The sequence below is a fragment of the Leuresthes tenuis genome, unplaced genomic scaffold, assembly GCF_036924035.1.
Source record: "Leuresthes tenuis unplaced genomic scaffold, fLeuTen1.0.hap1 SCAF_16, whole genome shotgun sequence".
Classification (NCBI taxonomy): Eukaryota; Metazoa; Chordata; class Actinopteri; order Atheriniformes; family Atherinopsidae; genus Leuresthes; species Leuresthes tenuis.
Genome location: NW_027325370.1, coordinates 18,216,386 through 18,239,006, shown reverse-complemented (window position 1 = coordinate 18,239,006; position 22,621 = coordinate 18,216,386). Strand labels below are relative to the sequence as shown.

General features: G+C 40.5%; 1 protein-coding gene across 1 annotated transcript; it reads left to right on the top strand.

Annotated features, from left to right (window-relative positions):
- The first annotated feature begins 354 nt into the window (after positions 1–354).
- Positions 355–21,071, top strand: tm9sf4 (transmembrane 9 superfamily protein member 4). Its single transcript, XM_072367961.1, has 18 exons — positions 355–397; positions 5,992–6,102; positions 7,443–7,542; positions 8,805–8,961; positions 9,077–9,221; positions 11,325–11,448; positions 11,579–11,700; positions 11,944–12,055; positions 13,549–13,619; positions 13,759–13,891; positions 14,739–14,820; positions 14,939–15,014; positions 15,164–15,247; positions 15,404–15,579; positions 15,687–15,750; positions 15,884–16,003; positions 16,584–16,673; positions 17,318–21,071. Exons 1-18 carry the CDS (start codon positions 380–382, stop codon positions 17,465–17,467), a joined length of 1,935 nt encoding a protein of 644 aa, XP_072224062.1. The 5' UTR covers positions 355–379; the 3' UTR covers positions 17,468–21,071.
- Positions 21,072–22,621: the final 1,550 nt, after the last annotated feature.

Genomic DNA, 22,621 nt, shown 5'->3' with positions numbered 1-22,621 from the left:
GTCCACTTGTCTCGGATTTCAACTACCATTCAAAGGGCCGTCTTCTTGATACATTCTTGAATCTCTCTTGTTTTATCCTATATATAAGCTCTGACTCTAACTCCTCCAAACATGATATTTGGGAAGGTATCTCTGGGTTTCTTTTATACCTACAATTGTAAACATAATCTACAATTTTGTTGCGTAAACTTGATCAGTTATAATAAAAGGCTATCTATTATATAAATGCATGAGTTGTAACGAATTACTTTTATTTTTAATCGAAAAACAAGTTGTCATTTTACAAAATATCTGGGTGTGTTGAAAAAAAATTCAATCGTCAGAAAGAAAAACGAGAAGCGTGCAACTTCCGTAACGTCACTTATGACACGTATTCAAAATGGCGGCCGCGGCTATGGTAAGTGGAAAAGCGAACTCTTTTTCTTCAAACTACACGTTGCTCTCTCGTTTGTCTCAAACTGAGCCAGACACCACGTGGTAATTGTGACAGAGTACATAAACTCAGCCTATAAATATTATTTTAATGTTAACGTGTATTCCCTGGAGTTTGCTGTTGTTGGAATGTTGACGATCTTGCTAACTGAGTTAGCCTGCTAACGTTAGCTAGCTTGACTCTTAGTGAGCTGTGACTCCTTTAAAACCATTGTTATCTTTTCTCTGGAATGTAAAATTGTGCGGACTAAGGATTAGATAGCCACACACTTAGATGTCAGACTGTCATCTTCTGTACAGGCAAAGCAAGTCGACCAGGCGAACTTAACAGGTTATCGGCTAACTGTTTAGTCAGGAAACGTTAGTTTGAGGATATTCTCGGTGTTTATACTGCTGAAAGGTGGTACGATGACTACAGGTTAGACACAATATACTAACAATATCTTAATTAAAACAGTCAATAACTTGTTATCTAACTGCGATGTGTCCTCTGATAATATGGGCAGTTTCGGACTGTAACAACCGTGACTGCTAGCTACCTTCACTTTTATATCATAATCTACAATGCAAGTACACGTGTATCAGTTAATCTGTTCAAAGTATTGTTCCATAAATATCATTTTGACGTTGAGCAATAGAAGTATTACAGTGAGGCCACAATTGTTATAGTTTGGTGGAATGCAAAGCCTGTAAAAAAAAAAAAAAAAAAAAAAAGATCTAAACTAGAGAGGGTTTGATTCCCTGTGATAAAATGGCCTTGAGCACTTCATCCTGTTGACAAAAGTTTAGATTAAGAAGTAAAAGAACTACATCTGTTCCCCCCCCCTAATGGTAAGGTGAACGACTGTCTCGGGAGTGATTGAGAGACACTCTACTTAAATCAAGTAACCCCTGAGCTCCAGGCACACTTTTTAAACTATAGTAATTGTGTTGCTTAATAAAAATTTTGACTTAGCACTATAATTAACATTCAATATGACAGATAATATATATTCTAACTGCACTGTGTTGTGTTGCATGTTGGTGTAACTTTTTGAAACAAGCGCATCAGTGTCACTCGTAACTAGCTCCACGTTAGTGATGTCATTTCTGTTGGCCAAATGATTTTCAACCCTTACATGCGACAAATTCATTTAGAGAGTGGCACCCTTCCCTTCACTCTGCAGTAGACTTGTTTAATTTCACCCACAGACAAATAAGTTTATTCTTGACTTAAGACAGGGCAGAGACATTATTCTCCTCCAACCTGTCTGTCACCATGCTGTCTTTGTTCACTAGTAATTCATATTTAACTGGGAAACAAGTTCCTTAGCAAACATTTGGCAACGTAATGTGAGGGACATTCAATACATTGTGTTCCTTTGCATTTTTCCTTCTACATAAACTGGGTGTGAGCCATTCCTGTTGAAGAGAGTATTTCTTTGAATATTTCTAACCAAGACAACCTGCTGATCCGCATCAGGACTATGGAACTGGAAGCTCTGAATAATTGTTTATTTTGGGTAGAAATGAACCAGAGTTTCAAAGAGCCAGCTGAAAGTGATTATATACATAATGATATAACCAGGATTACATGATATAATTGTGATTGGTTTATATAACTAGATGAATTTCCTTTTTTAAAGACAGCAGGGGGTAAATCTAACAACAATGCCACGAGTTAACTAACTCTTTGAAATTACATTCTTTGTGTAGCGTTGTCTTTTGCTGCAGACATGGGATATCTGCCTTGTGCTTTTTTCTTTGCAAGGCTAATAGTCTAACATTTTTAGATATATTTTCCTGTATTTGTTGCCAGTAAATGGCAGTTATAGATCATAGTTGTATGTGGATTACTAGATTTTTTTTTATTTTTTTATCAGACTTTACTCTATTAGTGTCATTAAATGAATGGAGACAACTGAATAGGTAACAGGATCTGGTTTTGTGACTTGTAAACTTAAAGTTTATAACTGTAAACCAGAAGCGAGAGCGTTTATGTGCCCAGCAGATAACATTTAGCAAAGAAATGTTCCCACCTTGCTTTGTTGTAATGCTGAGAGCCCTGCGTTAGCCCACTGTCCTCCCACTTTGTCCACACCAGCAGTGTGCAGAGTTGGCCACTGACTCAGGGACAGCAACACTGTTGCTGTCAGGCCATTGTTTTCAGGTGTTTCAGAGAGTACAGTTGTTGTCGTCCTTTTGGAAAATCGATAGTTTGATCCCCAGCCCCTGCAAGAACCAACACGTTCTCGGGGAGGACAATGAACCCCACATTGCTCCCAATATGATCATCCTTTTTAGAGAGAGAAAAGAAGTGCTGCATATATAGAGTACATATGTTTGATAAGAAGCACTGTATGAGTCTTCATGAGACTGTACATTTATATGCATCTAATACACACAGAATGGCACAAATCCTCTTATTCCATGGCTGGTACGCTGATCAGCCATAGCTTGAATCTCATGTTGAGTGGTTCCTCTTCCTGCTAACAAATAAACTTTCACCAGGCAATCTGAGGGTGTCAATGGAAGCAAACAATAGATCCTTCTGGCCTTGTGGGGTTGTGTGATGACCTCAGATTTTTTTGTGGGAATTTTGAAAATGTCTAGGTAGGTGTCAAAGTAGGATTCAGGTTTCCTCAGTTTAAGATTATGCTCACTTTACCTGTCAGTGGTTTTGATTTTATGGCTCATTTGTGTCGTTCAAGCCCTTCTGTCAGATTCATCGTGGCTCTATAATATTCTCTCAACTATCTACCAGAAATAGAAAGTTTTATATCGTATCAAAACAAATAAGTCAAGATGCAAAATGATTATCGTCACGCAGCACAAGTTTATACGATGGAATGAAAGATGCAGGTATGGTCACAAATGAACTCTTATTAAAGTCACACAGAGAACACTGTTGAACAAAATCAACAATCCTTTTTATTAAGGAAGTTGGCAGGAGAAGCACAGAAACAAAAACATGTTGGAGAAATGCAGCACTAATCCTCCATCTCGGTTTTATCATCAAGCACCACTGTTGCAGACACAACGTTCTCCTCCTCTTGTTCTGTCGGTGCAGAACACGGGCCAAGCGTCAGGCTGTGATGAAGCTCGGAACAACCGGCGTTGCAGCCTGAGTCCCATCTCATTCAAACCGTTCTCCTGTCGCTCACATGGTAACAGACACAGAAGTCGTCTTAGATCCAGGCTAACTTACCTTGAATAGCATTTGTAGACGTTCGCTCTCTGTGTAGTGATCTGTCAGCTTGAGAGAACAGAGATTAATACCCAGACGGAATCGGTCCAGTCACCCGGTCCATCTCACTGCGGAAAGAGAAGGCTGCAAACACTGCTGCATGGGCAGAAAGAGGGTTTCATTCCTTTGTGTCTGGGAGAACTGATAGATGAATCTGGCGCATGTCTCCGTTGTTGTCTGTTTGTGTATCTATTCCAGTTATCATGTCACTGTGCACAGCATTATGAGGCATGTATGTGGGACACTACTTTGGAGAAGTTGATGCATCTTTCCCCTAACTGGTACTTTCTAGTAGATTTCTTTGACATGTTGCTTTGACTTGGAAATCCCCCTCATCTTAAGTAACCTATAAGAGCCACTGAAGTTGTATTTTTTAATTTTTTTGTGAAATATTAGAGGAGCAGTCGGAGAATTTCGATGTGATTGGAAAAATAAAAATAAATGATTGTATCTTTGGCAGATTCATTTAAAACTTGTTACAGGCACCATTTATGCTTGTGTGTTATGTCTAAAAGCAATTTGTGACAATGAAGATGAGCTCTCTGCTGCAGACCTGTTTTCTAAAAACGATAAGATGATGTGTGGAATGAAAATAGAAGTGCAAAGACTTTCACTTTCAATCGTTAACTGAAGACACATACATGTTAAATCTGGTGGAAAATAAGCAGTTGATAATAGATTTTTTTACTTTGAATTCATGTGTGTAATATTCTGTGAAGCAGGGCAGGAGCGAAAGGGCAGTTTGTTCATTGTGTGTCTTTCTTTTTGGCTTCAGCTTGTATTTTCATTTACTTCTGTCTTATCTGAAAGAATGAACACTGGGATTGTGTCTCAAGGCGGTACAGATAACTGATGATCTGTGTTTCCTTTGCTTTAACCCCAGTCGTGCCTGAATGTTGTTGGAAACCCTCCTACAGTAAGGCCTGAATAAATGCACAAAAGACTATTCTTATCAGTGTAATTGTATTTATCTCCTCAGAAAAGTGAGATTTAATGTCCAGGACACTGAGAAATATGCTATCACCAATTTAAAAAAAAAAAAAAAAGTGCTGAATCGCCTCTTATTTTAGGAACTATGAAAGCATTTGGGAAGTGAAGAGACTTTGAGATTTGCCGTAGTTTTCAACTGGAAAAGTTGTCGTATTTTAGCTCGGGATTGTGTTTCAGCTGCTCGGCCTTTGGGATCAGTTTTTGAAGTATTTCTCGTTTCATAATGCTCCAAATATTTTCACTGAGTGACAGATTTGGCCTGCAGACACCCAGTTGAGCACCTTGGGCCACTCTGCTGTTATGCATACAGAATGCACAGTGCACAGCATCTCAGGCAGTAGTTTCTGCACCAAGTACCCTAACCTGCAAAAAACTGTTTTATACAGGACTAGTACTTTGTGGATTCAGTTGCTATGGACTCCATTTAATCTGTTTTGCTTTGTTTTGCTACTTGTTCACTTCTCTGGCAATGTAGCATGTCCACCAAAGTTTTTAGTGCCTTGTTGGTGGGATACGGGTTAGGTAGGGGTTTTGAGTTGTGGGTATAAGATTGTATTTCAATTGATGTGAGCTGAATGTAGTTTTATGTGTTGTTGTGTTTTTATGTGTGGACCCCAGGGAGACTAGCTGCTGCCCTGACAGCACTTCATCGGGGTCCTTTTAAATAAGTATTTTGTATTTAGCGGTTAGGTTTTACACGATCTTGACGATGCATGCTGACAGAAGTGCTATAGGTTTTTTTTTGGTGTGTAATCTGTGGATTTCTCTTGCAAAAGTGTACCATATACCGGCGGAAATATGTAGTTTTCAGTTGCCCAGCTCAAAATTAATCTCCAGTTTCTGCTCGTATATTAATTGTAAACACGGATAAATGATTCAAAGCGGTTATTACTCACCTGATGTTGCTTTTTTTTCCATAAATTTAGGCCAAAACGATCAGCGCATCATCTCAAGCGTCATCTAGCATTTCAGATCGTGTTTTAAAGTGCTCAGATTGGGGATCCAATCTGTAGTTTTATTCTTAATGTTGTTTCACCAGTTCCACAGCCTTCCCAGTTTTCCATAAACCCATTAAAAAAAATAGCATATTTTTTTCTAAAAACAACAAACTTTTGTATTTTTAGGTTCTGATGTTTTTGCCTTTGTGTTGTTTATGATTAAATGTAGGGCTTTAAGTGAATCGCATACGATGGTATTCTTACATTTTACACTGGGTCCCACCGTGAATTAAACCTGTTCTTGCGTACACACACACACGTTTATTTTGATCTGTGAAAACCCGTCGGTGTGTGTTGAGTTGCATGTGGGTGTCTCTGGTAAATCATTAGCAACGTGCGTTGCAGGAGACGTGGTGGGCCTTACTGCTGTTGTCCTTGCTGCCTCTGGTCCGGCCCTTCTACGTTCCCGGAGTTGCTCCTCGAGACTTCCACGAGGGTGAGATTGTAGACATTAAGGTAAGATTAAACCTGAGTTCGATTCATTTATTCGCCAGAAAGATTGTAATAAAGTCGTTCATCATACTTAAAATTTGTTCTTCATGGAGTGACCTGAAGCCATTATGTTCGAGTTGAGTTTCCACAATAAAAACATGAATCTTAGATCACTTAAACTTCATGAAAATACATAACTTCTGAGTAATCGGGCGTAAACATGCAGGCTTGCACTGAAATCACTTATTTATTGGAGAATTTAGGTGACTACACACTTTGTAACAAGCGATTTCAAATGTTAAACTTTATTTGATGTCCGTGTTGTTGAGGTAATGTCTTATTTGACTTATATTTACATATTTCACTATGTGGCAAGATGCATTATAATCCTGAAAAACGATTTGATCATAACCAAACATACTTTTGATTGGTTGATTTATAAAAGTGTCCACCTGGGCATTTACTGCAGAGTTAATAACTGCAATCCTCCCCGGTTCTTCACCTGATATCAACCCCATATCATCAATGAGTTTCTCTGTTTCAGTGGACCTGAACCAAACGAAGGTTCCAGCATCATCCCCTGCTTTCTTTTTTCATTCGTATTGCTTTGAGTCGTCTGTCCTGAAATTTGGTCGCCGTGCATATTTCTCTTTTGCTCTCACTTTTTAACTTCGACACAGCTGACTGGGAACAACCAACATCTTTTTGCCAAACTCCGAGTTAAATTGCTTCCTTTATTTTAGTTTTATATTCCCCCCCCTTTGTTTCCACTGACGGCTCTTTAGTCGGGGCCATGTTTCCTGTCGGCCAGGTGCAACAGCTCTCTAAGCTCTGCAAGAACTCATTTGCATATTTAAACTTGTGCAGTCATTTGTTTCAGAAATGCAAATTACAAGGTGATACAATAGTTGTTGTTTTTTTTCTTCCTTTTCACCTGTAAAAAAAAACAGAATGTTCAGTTTTTAAATGAAATATCTGTTTTATTTTTTCAACAAATCAAAAAGCTGATGACAGTTGATAATTCCATCATTTTTAGCAGCAGCAGACAGACTTCAGAATTTGTACTAAAATCTGATCTATGTTAACAACAAGTCCAATGATTAGTAGTTTACTATCTGGAATCTGATTAGGTTTACTGTTAATTATTTAATGAAAGGTGGTTAGTGTATATGAAACTTCCCCCATTAATGGTTTATTTTAGAGTGAAAACAAAAGCACAGGTAGCAAAGACCCAGTAGGTCACCGGGAATGAGATCAACTAAGATGCGTTAGTGGCACTTACCCTAACCAGAGTACAGTGTTGTTTGGTCTTCTGAGTGTGGGTTTGGCATAATCCTGTGTTGACCAAGTCACTTGTTTTTCAGGCTGTGAAGCTGACCAGCTCTCGTACCCAGCTTCCTTATGAATATTACTCCCTGCCTTTCTGTAAGCCAGAACCTGTTGTGTACAAGGGAGAGAACCTGGGTAAGTGGCTGCAGCGGATGTTTGGAAAGTTCTTCTGGATCGTTTCTTATGTCTGACGTGTTTGAAATGAATACAATTAGGGCGCTTTCACACCAGAGCTGTTTGGTTTGCTTTAAACGGACCAGAGTTTCCTCGGATAGCCGGCTTCATTTGGGCAGATGTGAAAGCTCATCCGAACTGTGGTGATGATGGCGTGATGTTGTCCAGGTGGATTGATCTGCTTTCAGAAGTGCAGTGTGAACCAAACCAAAGACCCTCTCTGCTTATAAGCTCATGCTCCACACCATCTAGTTTACACCTGAAAAAGCCTTTCGGATGAGAGGAAAAACATCTTCAAGATCCAAGAAGAATTCCAGTTGCCCTTATTCAAGCTCTTATGACAGACCAAGTGAAGGGAAGACATTTTTCTTCATTCCCTGCCCAATCGAACCGAGTCCCCCGGACTATCTTGGTGTGAAAGTGTCAATAATATATAGCAATTCCTAAATCATTCTTACCTATATTTTCATAGATGTTTTTTATGTTGCTATCAACCAATAACAATCAATGATAATTGACCTTAATTTAATTTAGTTTGAGATGTGTATTACTTTTTAGATTAAATTTAGTGTTGTTTTTTTTTTTCAAATGCAAAAATAATGAATTCCCATTCATATAAATGGACAGAATGTTCGCAGAAAAAAACAATCCTCCATTCTTGACTTGCTGCAGCTTTTGGAAAGCTTCACAGTGGCAAAAAAGGTTGTTAAAAGGTTATGGTTTCTCTACAGTGGGGGTTAGAGACAAAGTTTTAGTAAATTTTCTGTCTGAATCAGACTTAATGCTCCACTTAAGCTCACCTTGGCCACCATCAGTTACCATCAGTCACAGCTTGTGACCATTTGGTTATCAATCTCTCATCCTTATAGATTCAGCTCGAGACAAAAATGGACAATCTTAACAATCCCGGCACAGTTTCCTCATGAGTTACATACTTAAGTATTTATTATTCCTCAGTAATCCGTGGCAGTCTTTATTTGTCATTGCAGCAATCAAATAGTTCCTGTAATAGATGTAATTACCAATAAAGGCTTTGCTGTTGACTACTGAGAGAATAATAATAGTAATATTCTTCTGTTTAAAAAGTTTAAATTGACATTTATATTACAATGTTTTACCTTCTTTTCTCACTTGTTTGTGACATTTCCAGCCAGGAGTAACCTGGTAATCGTTAATGTTTGTGAATAACTCTGTTTTCTTTCTTTCTTTCTTTCTTTTTATAGGTGAGGTTTTGCGTGGGGACCGTATCGTGAACACCCTTTACAATGTTGAAATGAGCAAGAACAAGAAATGCGAGCTGGTGTGTCCCAAGAAAAAGCTCAGCATAGACGAGAGTAAGCTGGTTGCTGAGCGAATCCAGGAGGAGTATTACGTTCACCTGTGAGTGTTCCTTCTCTCTCTTCTTAGCAGGGGAACGTGTTCAAACCCGTTCTTTTATACAAAAGAGAAAGTTTTCCTTCCCAGACTAACCGAACCTTTTCTCGCGTTGTTTCAGTATTGCGGATAACCTCCCAGTGGCCACCAGGTTAGAGTTTTATCCCAACAGAGAAGCAGGAGGAGAGGAGGAGCAAAAGAGAGACATCGCGAAAGACATCCAGTTTGAACATGGGTACAGACTCGGCTTTGTTGACAACAACAAGGTAATTATTAGCTCGTGTATCCCCGTCCTCATACAGTGTGCTGTTTAGAGACGTCAGGCGAAGTATAAGACTTACAACATCCCTTTTTTGAGCGAAACAGAAACAATTCGTGCACACAGGTCTTTGGAAATGTGAACATAAACCAGTTGCAGATTTAGTTTTACAACGTAGTCAAACTCGGTTGACATAAAGTTGGATTTTGCAGTTCATTTAAATCCTAATTTGAACTGGAAACAGCACAAACATGCATCCATTTTGGATCCGCTGACGCTCATCAACCTTTCCAGACTGCTAAAAAGAGGAGCTGCTGAGAAATCACAGCGTTGTTTCTGAAATGACCCGTATGAGCACGTTTTTGCTAAAGTAATCACTGGTGTTAAAACCGTGTTAACCTCTTGGACAAATTGGGCTTTAACCCCCTGCCCACTAAAATCGTTCATTCCTCAGCCTCTGAAAAACTAGGAAAGATCAAAAAGATAAAAACTGTCATTTATCTTTTGTTAAGGGGTTAAAGGTTGGTTTCGCCGTGACGATCGGGTCAAAACACTCGTCAGTATGATCCTCCAGGCTGTCCAGAGCGTTCGAGCTCGGGCACTTTTTCCTTTAAGGTTAAGCTGGCGAAGTTGCTGAAATGTTTGTTAGTTCAGGCGCACCATGTTTGATTCTGCCGAAAGTCTCCCAGAATCTGGCGTCACTCCATCATCTCGTTCTCTGCCTGGTTTCCCCACAGAGGCCACAGGATGCCTGCTGTTTTATTGTCTTTACAGATGTAGCAGCTGGTTGTCCGGGTTTTTTTTCTGATAATTGCTTTCTTATATTATTCCTGTGTTTATCTCTCTTATTTTTTTCTTTCTTTGCTTTCCCCCCTTTTGCTTGCTCCCCCTGTCGGGTTTGAGATTAATATGTAATTTTAACATGAATAAATGAATAAATACGTTGTACTACATCTGTAAAGCTTCCCTTGGCAACACAACACGGCATTCAGACCATCATTCTGCCGCCATGATGCTGGTCAGAACAGGGTTTGAAAAAAAAAAAAAAAACGTACATCACAGATTGTACGTAAAGCTGAACAAAGCTCTGACTCTACGTGGACTTTGGAGTTGCACACCATGTTATATTGCCTTAACAACTCATATCGGTATGGGAGCGCACTGTGGGTGGGTGTGAGCAGCTGAAAGTGTTTCTCAACGTGCTTAAGTTTAATGTAAAACCAGTGAGGTGTTAGTCATACTTTCAGTTGGGAGCGACGCTGATGTTTCACTTCACCTCTGTTAATTCTTTCCATCATCATGGCTGTCGGCTTTGAGCAGGAGCCGCAGCATCAGCTAAATGTGAACAGTCAGCAGGATCTTTCCTTCTCAGTTGCACTGTAAACATAACAGCTGCTGCATGAAATAATGGTGGGGAAAGAGCACCATTATTGAGTGGGAAATTGTCGACAGTGCTGTAATTCATTTCTGTAATCATGACATCTGTTGGATTCCTTTGAAAAGCATCACGTGCCAGATTGAGACCCACCTCTGATGTGCACGTCTCTATCACTTATTGAGACTGCATGCGGTTGAAATTGTTACAGAAATGTCATTATTAAGATTGTGCTAAACAATGTTTAGTTGCAGTCAGAGTCATGGAAAGCAGAGCGCGTCTGAAAGAGGCTCACGGTGAAGTGCCGTGTGGTCTCTGCCTGCTCTGATACCAACTCAAATTCTATTTCTCTCGATTTCTTTAGAAATAACTGTCTCGCTCTCAGTCATCAGTAGCAACTGTATCAAAGTCTCAGTTTGACTCATCAGTAACTCAGCACCTAAGCCACAGCTCAAAAATCAAATAAGAAAACTGAAGGTAGAGATCCAAACTACACATGCAGAACAAAGTTAAGAAAAATGCTGAAAGTGTAGATTCTGAGGATAGAGGAGGGAAGGGGCCGCCCTGGCTGTCCTGGTACTGATGTTTCACGGCTCAGAGTGGCCGCTGTCTGCTGTGAGACCTTTTTTTTTTTGTGTAGCATCAAACTTTCCTTAATGAACCAGAATCTATGCAGCTCTGTAAATGATAAATGACCGATTTTTGTTTTGTCCCATGTCCATCTCTCTTCAACAGTTTTATCTGCACAACCACCTGTCCTTCATCCTGTACTTCCACAGGGAGAAAGTGGAGGAGGGTGAGCTTCATGACTACAGGGTGGTGCGGTTTGAGGTCGTACCCCAAAGTGTCAAAGTGGAAGGTTGGTAGTGACATACTCTTTTTGAAAAGCTTTCAGTTGGATAATGATTCAGATCCAGTTTGAGTGGAAGGAAGTGAGGGTGTTGACTCGCACATGGTCACTAAGAGTTCTTCTTCATTGAAATTCTCAGATCTGAAAGCTGCAGCAACGGGAACCACTTGCACCTTGCCTGAAGCCAGTGGCTCCGCCCCTCAGGAGATTGACCCGGCGAAGGAGAATGAGGTCCTCTTCACCTACTCTGTCCAGTGGGAGGTCAGTGAATGCAGCACTGAAACCATGAATCAAACCCGTCTGTAATCTGATGAAGCTGCCTAAATTCCTGTTTATAAGAAAGTGATGCAAAATCAAAACAAAAGAACAAGCCACTGACTAAATACTTGTAGAATAAATGTCTTATTGATACCAAGCAACAAGGTTCGCCTTCAAGGACTCTTTCGGCTGTTTTAAGTTTTCTAACTATCTAAGAAAGCTGAGCCTCTTGTCTGCTGTGTGCAGGAGAGTGAGGTGAAGTGGGCGTCTCGCTGGGACACATACTTGACCATGAGCGACGTGCAGATTCACTGGTTCTCCATAGTAAACTCTGTGGTGGTTGTCTTCTTCCTGTCAGGTACGTCTGAAGTAGCATATCTCCTTCACGGTTTCAACTATCATTTCTTAAAGGTGCAGATCAACTAGACCTGGGTGCTATGTCTTTATTTACACTTTTCGACAAAGTCAGTCAATTTTAGTTTTGTCACTGCGATTAAATGCTATATCTTTGCCACTGATGGAGCTAAATGACCATCTGAACTTCTGCAATTGTTATTTATATTTCATCATCAGAACATTTTACGTACGGTTTGATTTTTGTTTTTTATTTTCAAAAACATAAGAAAAACATCAGAAATGAGCCATATTGCTGCATCATTGGGAGTGTATTAAGCAGTAATCCTCTTTTCTTAACAGTTCTGCCTGTGCACTACTGACAAACAGCTGGTTTCATGTGTAACAAATCTTAAAAACCAGCTCCTCCTACTTGTAGGACTTGTTGGAACAGATGATCGGGAACGAGGTTTAACTGACATCAGCAACACAAAGTGCTTGTGCACCCATTTAAATGAAATTCTTTCCCCGTTGCCAGTGGTAACAAGATTATCCTCTGGGGCTACAATGTATGCAGAACCTGTCTAGAAGCTAGCTCTAATTCCCGTGGGAAAAGTCAGTAACTAAAAGAATGGGATCATAATTCTGATGATAAACTTTCTGAGATAATTGGGCTGGTTTATTTCTTTTGCCTGGACAGCAGGACTCAGGGTGTGCTGCCAGCTCTCTGGCAGTCGGGTGAAATTGATCCATTTCATCAGTTTTTGTCCTCAAGTTCACCGTTGCTGTCCGTAACAGCGTGTTCTTTTTTTTTTTTTTTTTTAAAGAAAAAGAAGGCTGTGCTCACCATTGAAATCCAAGTCCAGCACTAATTTATTGAGCATTAATGTGTGTGCTCCATTGTTTTGTTCCCATCAAGGCCAGTCAGAAGAAAAGCCGAGTCATTTGAATACCAATTAAGGACGTTCTTATTGCACTCAAAAGTTAGATGTTAGCAGGTGCTTGTTGCTTTTTTTGACCAGTTTAAAAAGACTAAACATTATAGAGAGCGAAGCATGAAACAAATGGCAATTCTGATGCAGCGGTGTGAAGACACGCCTGTACTCTTCAGGCTTTTAGTTTCAACATGTTTTAGTGCATGACTCCCACATTAAAACTCGCCATTGCCTTGCATGGAATAGTTTTACAATGTTTGAACAGAGTTGAAGGTGGGAAGCGATACTCTGTCTGTGGCTCCTAAAGTTCCATTAACAGAGAATTGATAAATATCTAAAAGGGATTCAGCTAAATTTACTATAGATATCATAGTTTAAGTTTATAGCATCACGCTGCCTGGCCTCAACAGAATATTGTACTAAAAGTCAAATCTGCCCATTCGTGAAAACTCTCACACATATGCAGTAAGTTTTGTGCATTTTCTGCACAAAGCTTAATAATATGATGGGAATCTATAGTATATAACCAACAGAATTCTGACTTGTGAAACATCCCCGTCCCCACCTGGCTTTTCTCTCTCAGGTATTCTGAGCATGATCATCATCCGCACCTTGAGGAAGGACATCGCCAACTACAACAGAGAAGATGACATAGTAAGAAAATCCAAACCTGACTAAAAAGGTGTTTTCTTTGCAGGAAGGTTGTTAATCTCTTTGAGAATTGAATTGCCAGTAATTCAGAATGAAAACATTTTAGTTTTCGCTGAGTTCTTGTCTCTGCTTTTGTAACCAGGAGGACACCATGGAGGAGTCGGGATGGAAGAACGTCCACGGTGACGTCTTCAGACCGCCGCAGTATCCCATGATCCTCAGCTCTCTGCTGGGCTCAGGGATCCAGCTCCTTTGCATGATCCTCATTGTCATCTGTGAGTTTTTCTCTGTCATCACTTTCTTATAAACTGCGCATGACTGCTTAGTCTGGGTGATTTCTCCTCCATGGTTTATTGAGATAGGTGAAACGAGAGAGAATTAGAAGGTTAAATCAATGTTATCATGTGGTCAGAGGGCTCATTCGTGTTGTCTTATAAGAATCTAACTGCAAAGATAGTGTTTAGAATCCTTTATAAATGATTAGCTGATTGGTTTTGAATTAAGTAGTATAAACATAAGGCTGCATGTTTCACACACAATCTTATTTAATCTGTTTTAAAAGAGTTTTTCTGTTTTAATGGCTAGGGAAAGAAACTGAAATACACTGCCTGCTTTCCAACGAACAGCCTGAGGCCTCAAATTATGTCGAATAAAAGGAAAAGCAGCAAATTTGCGAACCAATAAATGTTAGGGTTTTTACAAGCATTTTCAGCGAATTTCTTGGACGTAGTGTCAGTCAGTTTGCTGCGACTCTGTCAATAAGACGCAGTTAAAATGCCTGAGAGCATGGTGGAGGCTGTGTCTTTTACCAGCTATAAGCGATAAGCAGGCATTGGTGACTGATAGCTTAACACCGTGCCTTGGTGATCTTAATTTTCCCCTTTTACTGTGCCATAAAGCAGACTCCAGGGTGTGGATCGGTTAGCGAATGTACAATTCCATCACAAAATCCCCCTTTACTACCTTCCAGTTTCTGATTTCGCACAGATTAAAAACAGAATGCAGTTGATCACTTACAGAGCACTTTGGATGTGCTGGTAGACATTTTTGAAAATGAAGCCAGGCTGGCTGTTTCCGAGCAATGCAAGTCCACTCATTTAACTTTTTATTCGTGTGTCACAGTTGTTGCCATGTTGGGCATGTTGTCTCCATCTAGTAGAGGAGCTTTGATGACCACCGCTTGCTTCCTCTTTATGTTTATGGGGTAAGACGCTCATCGCTCTAATTCTCGTTAAGAAAGTCCCATAAATGTCTGGAATTAGGAGGTTTTCAAAGCGGGCGTGTTTTTAATGGTTCTCATGTGGATGTTTCTCCTCCTCCAGTGTGTTTGGTGGCTACTTTGCTGGCAGACTGTACCGCACACTGAAGGGCCATCGGTGGAGGAAAGGAGCATTTTGTGTGAGTCGGTGTTAAAAAGTTACCACTCATCACTGCCATCTGCTTATGTTTTTATGCCACATCCCTCCACCAACTTTCTACGTGGAAATGAAGAAACGTTTGTGTGCAACACAGAGGCTTAGTTTGTATTGGACTTGTTTCCTTTGCAGACAGCAACTTTGTATCCTGCAGTGGTTTTGGGAATCTGCTTCATCCTGAACTGTTTCATCTGGGGTGAACACTCATCTGGAGCGGTGAGTCTAAACAGTTTAAACTGTAGGCATAATGCATACGTGCAGAGTAAACCTCAGGGTTCCTATGCAGTTTAGAGTGTGGATTTTTAGTATTCTCCAGGTCTGGATAAGTTTTTTAAAATGGGTCGTCCTGATGATTCTCCCTGTGTCCTTCAGGTTCCCTTCACCACTATGCTCGCCCTGCTGTGCATGTGGTTCGGCATCTCCATGCCTTTGGTCTACCTGGGATATTACTTTGGCTTCCGCAAACAGCCGTATGATAACCCAGTGCGCACCAATCAGATCCCTCGGCAGGTCCCAGAGCAGCGGTGGTACATGAACAAGTTTGTTGGGTAAGTGCTTATCAAACCTCACGTCTTGCTCTTATTGTCGATGGGTTTGGACTTCTCAGTTGAGGTGTGCATTATTTCTAAGTTGTGTTTCCTTTTCTTTTCTTTAGAATCCTCATGGCTGGGATCTTACCTTTCGGTGCCATGTTCATTGAGCTGTTCTTCATTTTCAGTGTAAGTAGAGCTGTTAGCTGGACTGTTAATATTTGTCTGTTAATATTTTCTTGTTACATTAATAGACTGTCAAACTGATGCCTCGTTGGTAGCTTTAGTGCCAACATCAACGCTGGTTTGTTGCCACCTACAGGCCATCTGGGAGAATCAGTTTTATTACCTCTTTGGCTTCCTGTTTCTGGTCTTCATCATCCTGGTGGTGTCCTGCTCTCAGATCAGCATCGTCATGGTTTATTTCCAGCTCTGTGCAGAGGTAAGGACATTCAGGCTCGAGTGCTGTGCGCTTTATTTTACCTCACTCTGTATTATACACAATAAGTTGATTTTTACCTCTTTTTGGGCTATCAGTAGTGGATGTTAAGATCCAGAGATCTTGTTGTCACGGTGTATGCTTGCCATCAAATGGAGAACAACGTCTCACGTGTTGCTCGACTTATAAAGACGGCCTGATTCGATATGTTGGATCAAAGTTCAGATAAAAATCAATCCCACTATTTAGTTTGTAGACAGAATGAATAAATCATGATGCGAGCATTATGGTACTGTGTTTGAGATGTTGGGGCTGTAGAAACATGGTTCAGACGCTCCAAAATGTCAACATGTCATATAAGTCTATTTTAAATCATTGTTATTATTATTGTTATGAAAAGAAAGCCATTAGCTACAAAATATAAAGAGTTTTAAAAAAATATTCCATGTCAGTATTGCTGTGAGGTTTTGTGAAAGTGTATGAGGTGCATTACAGTGTGGAGGCAGCAACAGGCCTGTTGTCCAGGCTGAGGTTGATCTGCATCACTTATATGCTGTGTCATCTCTGTCCTCCCCACTGTCAGGACTACCGGTGGTGGTGGAGAACGTTCCTGGTGTCAGGAGGCTCTGCTTTCTACGTCCTTGTTTACGCCGTTTTCTACTTTGTCAACAAGGTAAAAAGCACAGCAAACACTGTGCAGCCCGGCTGGCTGCAGCTGAGGAAGCACCGTTGTTCAGTTGGACGTTCTGTTAGTGCCATCGGGGTTTCACTCTTTGGGTTGCTCTGGTTACTAACCCGCAGGTTACATTTTAAAACCACTTGAGTAACCCGTTATTGGCTTTGTGTTTACGATCAGTGCGAGTATCACCGCTACAGTTTAAGCAAAAAGAAAACCATTCGGGGCGGATGATAAAAATGTGAGTTTGGTCTTTAAGAACAGTCACCAAGCTTTTTTCCACTTACACCAGTGGTTGTCTATCTTCCTTATTAGGGACCAGTGACAACCACTGGTGTAACTGCTGAGATCGTATCTTTCTCTCAGGCTCCGCTCCTCTTTTTAGACCAGAACAGAAGCTTTTACACCTCTGTGAAAGGCTCCTCTTCAAGAAAACAAGTCATTGATTATTTTCCTCTGTTGCTTTGAATTTGGCCTTTTATTGATTCTTTTTTTTTTTATTTAATTGGTTTTAAGTGTCTTTTGCAAGGCCACCAACTGTATGGAAGTTGTTGCTGAATTACTGGAAGATCCCTTTAAATTAGATGAAAGTGAAGTATATGTTAAAACTACCAATTCCTCTTCTCTCTGGTTTTTCCCAGCTGGACATCGTGGAGTTCATCCCCTCTCTCTTGTACTTTGGTTACACCACCCTGATGGTGCTGTCCTTCTGGCTGCTAACGGGCACGATTGGCTTCTACGCCGCCTACATGTTCATCAGGAAAATCTATGCTGCGGTCAAGATCGACTGAATCATCGCTGGCGTTGCTGTTCTCAATGGTTTTTTTGTTTCGTTTCGTTTTTCTCACCTTTTTTTTTTTTTTAAATTTATGTCTTTTTTTATTCTTCATGTCCAACAAACACTGACTTGTATGCAGAGGGAAGAAAGGGGGTGCGTTTTATGGTGCAACAGCTCCACCTACTGGCCTCCTGGTGGAAAAAACAGCAAGGTGGCAGAGCTAAACCTGCTGTTTCTCTCCTGCCCCCTTTCTTCTTTTCAGGACAGAGACCCAGAGGGAGTCTTCCTCTGGCCGGACCGTTTATGTCCTCCGCCGCCTCACCCTGCACGCAGCGGGCCAAAGCTTGTCAGATGATGGTTTTCTCCACATTCTTTTCCTTGGTTTCCTCCATGTGTCGAGTCTAACTTAGCCAGTTTTTGTTGCTGCAGAATTAATATTAGGCTTTACTTGCATCTCGGGCGTCTTTCAGCTGATTCTGTTTTCAGATGTGACTTTGGGTGGTTTCAGTTCAGAGACTTTTCCGATCAGGGAAGAATCGGGGGGGCGGGGGGCGTTATGGCGAAACGTTTGTTACATTGAACTGATGAAAATTATGTTGGGAAGTTTTGCATTGTGACACAAGAAAAGATAAATTAAATGTTCTGTTATTTTTACTTCAGTTTCCATGTCCTGGTGTGACACAGCTTAAAATCTTTAATTCTCCTTCAAAGTCATTGCATCTGTTATTCATGTTGAAATACTGGCCCATTTGCTCGAAACGAAACAGCCCCACAGCAGTGGCAGCGGACTACTGGGTGCAGGCACTGGACAGATGACACGGAGGATTAACTCTTTCTATCCTAAACAAAGAATTTATTTTTTCTTTTGCTCATTAACAACGTGTCAGTGCAGCTGTAGCAGTGCCGGAGCCTGCTGAACTATGCAGTAATGGAAAGAGTTTTAAAAGGTATATCAAAGGACCATTTTTGTTGAGAAGTGATTCTTCATGCCATTATTTTAAATCTAACGTATGAAATGTTTTTATGCATGATCAGATTGATTTTTTTTTTTTCTCTCTGTCAAAGCCAGCTAACATTCCCTCTGTGTATGAAGCAGAAATACACAGATGTAATTTCAGCTGTTTTCACTCATGAACATGAGATTTTCACGAAACTGTGCAGACAGATCGGTCCAGACTTCACTTCAGACATCTGTTCACTCCCGCACTTCACAGCAGAAGGTTTCAAAATTACCGGGGGGGGGGGGGGGGGGGGGGGCATCTGGAGTGCAAAGGAAGGGAAGCAGGACATGATGCAAAAATGGCTGTTTGTTGTTTTTGTTTACAACACATTGAAAATTGCAGATGAGGCTCCTTTAAGACTGTTTTTGTGTTAATATCGACCCAACATGCATCTGAACGTATCCACAATGCTGTCTTAGGAACAGAGTATGAATCGTACATGTTCAGCTGGTGAATTAACACATTAACTCACTCAATGATCTTCCAAAGTTTGTTTTTTTTTTGCGAAAATTTCTGCAAGAAGTCTGGAATGAAAGCTGCGGACATTTGTGTTCTGACATGCCACCTCTCTTGAACATCTCTCTGGAAAGTCTCGGGACGAGCGTACATGAGTGAAAACGGCTTTTGACAGCACACGAGGTGTCCTGGGATGCGGAGCATTGACATGTAATCCTCAGTGTTCTTGGTAAATCTGTGCAGTTTGTGTACAGGCCGGTGTCACTTATTTGCACATTTCAGCCCAAGTTGCTCATGTTCGTCCCCCACTTTTCAAATTCTAAAATAAATCTATGAGATTGCTTGAGCCTGATTTTAAAAACCTACTTCAGAAAGAACTTCTCTTACAAGGCTTCTCGTAGACGAGTGTCGGATTTTGCTGTATTTAAACTCGAAAAACGCTTCTATCGATCCACTGGTGTGCCATTTTGTGAAATGCACTTTTTAACTTTCTTGGCAAGAACTCGATGAGGAGGTTGATGCTGAGTAAAAAGAGTGGTGACTGTGAAACTGATCGCATGGCTCTGTCCAAAGGTAGCTCAGTCCAAATGCAAGTAACTCCAAGGTGCAACAATTAAGACCTTAAAGTTGAGATGTTAAATCTGAGCAAAGACTTTCTGGGGGGTTACAGTCTGGACTTGTCCTTTACCATTTGAGATGGTGATGTCTGTGCAGAATAAACTATAATTACATGTGAGTTTTAGGGCTGCTGCAAGGTACACTTTTTATAATCTGGACAGACCGGACATGCTTCCCCTGTTTAAATTCTTTCTGCTAAGCTAAGCTAACCCCCTGCTTGCAGTACTGTTTACTAGAAAGCCTTCATGCCGAGTTTAATCTCTCTATAAATGCATTTCTGCAAAATCTGTAGGATGGGAACAGATTTAGCTACCTGAAGTTCTCGGATTAATTAAAAAAAAAAGAAAAAAAAGTCATGTTTGTGTGGTTGTAAACAGGCAAATAGTTGTGAAAAGTGCAGTAGAGGCAGAGTGCATTGGCCAAAATGCGACCTTATTGATTTGATTTGGCTTTTCTTTCAGAGGTCACAAAGCCCAGTGAAACTCTAGCTTTTGTTTTTTTTTTTTAAAGATAAAAATGTATATACTGTTAGCTTAGCCATCAGACGACAGCCTCTTCTTTCACTGATCTTCTCATTAACCCCGAACAAGAAAATTATTTATATATCACAATAAGTCAAACTAAGCCTTTCTGGGTGTCGTCATTGGTCTGAATCTACTTTAAATCTCAAAATCGGGTCCATTCGTATGAAGAGGAGCATGATTGTGGCATTACTGGAAAATATATTTGCAAGCCCCTGAACACACAAAAAAAAGTTGTAGTTTTGTGATGGATGGCAGATGAACCCATCCAGCATACATACTAATAACTGCTGAAACATTTGTCACTTTTTTATTTTTTGCACAGATGTACAGGTGGTGTATGGAGGAGGGACGGGTGCTTGCATCAACCCTCCTCAGGCCTGTGAAAGTTCAGAGAATGAATGACTCACTCTGCCCCCCCCCCCTCTGATTCCCTCTAAGTAATCTGAACAACCCGACATTGTAGCTGCTTGGAGAGGACGAGACGAGTCCAAAAAACCTCGAGTTATCCCTGCCACTCGGTACAGAAAATCACCTCACAGTAAAGCCTCTATGTTGGCCGACTTCAAACGTGAATCCTTACTCTTTGATTTATTTCCATCTATTTACTGAACCGCCCCGCAGCCCTCTGTGGTGCGTCAAGGAGCTTCAGAGCTCTGACACTTCTCTGCTGTCCTATTTAAAGGCAGACTCCTCTCCTGCTCGGGTGCACATGCCAGGGGAGTTTTTTTTTTTTCGTTTCTTTTTTTTTACAGATTTTAAGAGGCCCGAGTCATGCGTGCACATGTGTGATCGAGGGTTTTACAATGTAAATAAAGGAAAACAGCTTTGTATTTGTTGCGTCTTGCTGTTTGTGGCGCTCTGTAATGATTCCTGTCATTGTTTAAGCCAAAAGCATGATGCTCATGATGACTTTCAGAGGAACTTGTTTCTGTTACTTTCTCCTTGTTTCTTTTACAGAATGTCCAATGACAAAATGTACAACGACAAAACAATAAAGTGACGACAAGTTGAATATGAAGATTGGCTTCCGACATGTTTTTGATCTATGCTTACATGGTGCACCCGAACATGCTTTTTACTTATGCAGTCCAGTGTCTATAAGCACATTTCTATGACATTGTATCCGCACGAGCTTTTCAAAACTGAACTAACCCAGATGTTGCGGTTGGGTGAAGGATCTGTTTAAAGCGATATTCTGTGGAATTCTTCACAAACGTGCAGAGGATGAATCCACTTTTCTGCCATTTCCTCTGCCGTCGCAGTGTTTGACATCTGTGCTGTTGAGTTAAAGTTTTCATCAGCTGTTGGATCGATTGCATGAAATTTTCTGCACACATTTGGTTTCCCCCTTTGGATGTACTGACTTTGGTGATAATCTGACTTTTTATCATCAGCACCAAAGAATCTAAGACATATCTTTGCTTAGTCAGTTAGTGATACATGGGAGTTATGTTATGAAGTTGTGGCTGAAACTTTATCATTGCATGGCCAAGACACTCAATATGAGCTCAAACAGCAGGAAGAACGACTTCCTCAATGTCTACATTTTGTTTGTGTTTCGGAGTAAAGCTAGTTCAGATTTGTCATACATGAGCTACTAGTACATCAACCTCGGACGAGTCAACCACACCATCTAGATACGTAGATGTGAATCAGACTATTGTCTCGAAAACAGTTCATGGAATGCATTCCATTTCCATGAACTTGATTTGCTTTCTTAAATGTCAGTTGAATAATGGAATTGATTCATTCATTTAGTGAGGAGCAAACCTTAGATTTCATGCCGTGTTTGTTACGAGAAGTATGTGCACTTATTTAATGGACTTACACACTGGGGTTTAAATTTCTGAAGACTTAAATTACTGCAGACTTCAGAGTGCTGCAAATTTACTCTGAGAACCAAAGTTTCAGGGATAACAACAGTCAGCGGTCCTTTGTTGGATTCATTTGGTGCCAAACCACAGCAATAAAGCTGAGGATCATCACCAACACACGCCTCATTTTTCAGGTGGTAGTTTAGCAAACCTTTACAGGAGACTGTTGGGATCAACGGATACACCTCTGGATTGAGTGTCTCCCTCCCCCGCTGGCGTCCTCATCTCAGCTGAAAGCTGATAGTGTGGCTCACCTGAGCTAATCTGAGATCTTCCAATCAATGTCCTCAGAAGGTCCACCCAGCATCTCATTCTCCTGCAGGTAACACTCAAAACTACACAAAAGTATGTGACACGGTAATAGTTGAGAACAATGTTCAGATAAACTTAAAGCACAGAATGGCCTGTTTCTCAAATATTTATATTTTTTTAAGAGGTTCAAGTTTTAAAAAAATTTTGATCACACTGGGTCACGTCAGATTAGATCAAATCTGGTCTAAATTGTCCCAGAGACACGGAAGACTCTAAAAAGACTTTAAAACATGGCTTAGAATTTGTAAAGCCTTTTTCTACCTAAATATCTTTCGATATCTATCCACATTAGACTAGTTCCCGAGCAAAAACCTTAAAAAATTAGACAAGTCAGATTTGAACTAAATCACACATTTAGGACAGACTCCAGTGGATTGTTAAA

Excerpts from the sequence above, each read along its gene's own strand:
- tm9sf4 (XM_072367961.1), top strand. Across the intron at positions 8,962-9,076 it reads GAGGAGTATTACGTTCACCT|TATTGCGGATAACCTCCCAG; the intron begins GTGAGTGTTCCT and ends GCGTTGTTTCAG. Across the intron at positions 15,751-15,883 it reads AGCTGTTCTTCATTTTCAGT|GCCATCTGGGAGAATCAGTT; the intron begins GTAAGTAGAGCT and ends TGCCACCTACAG.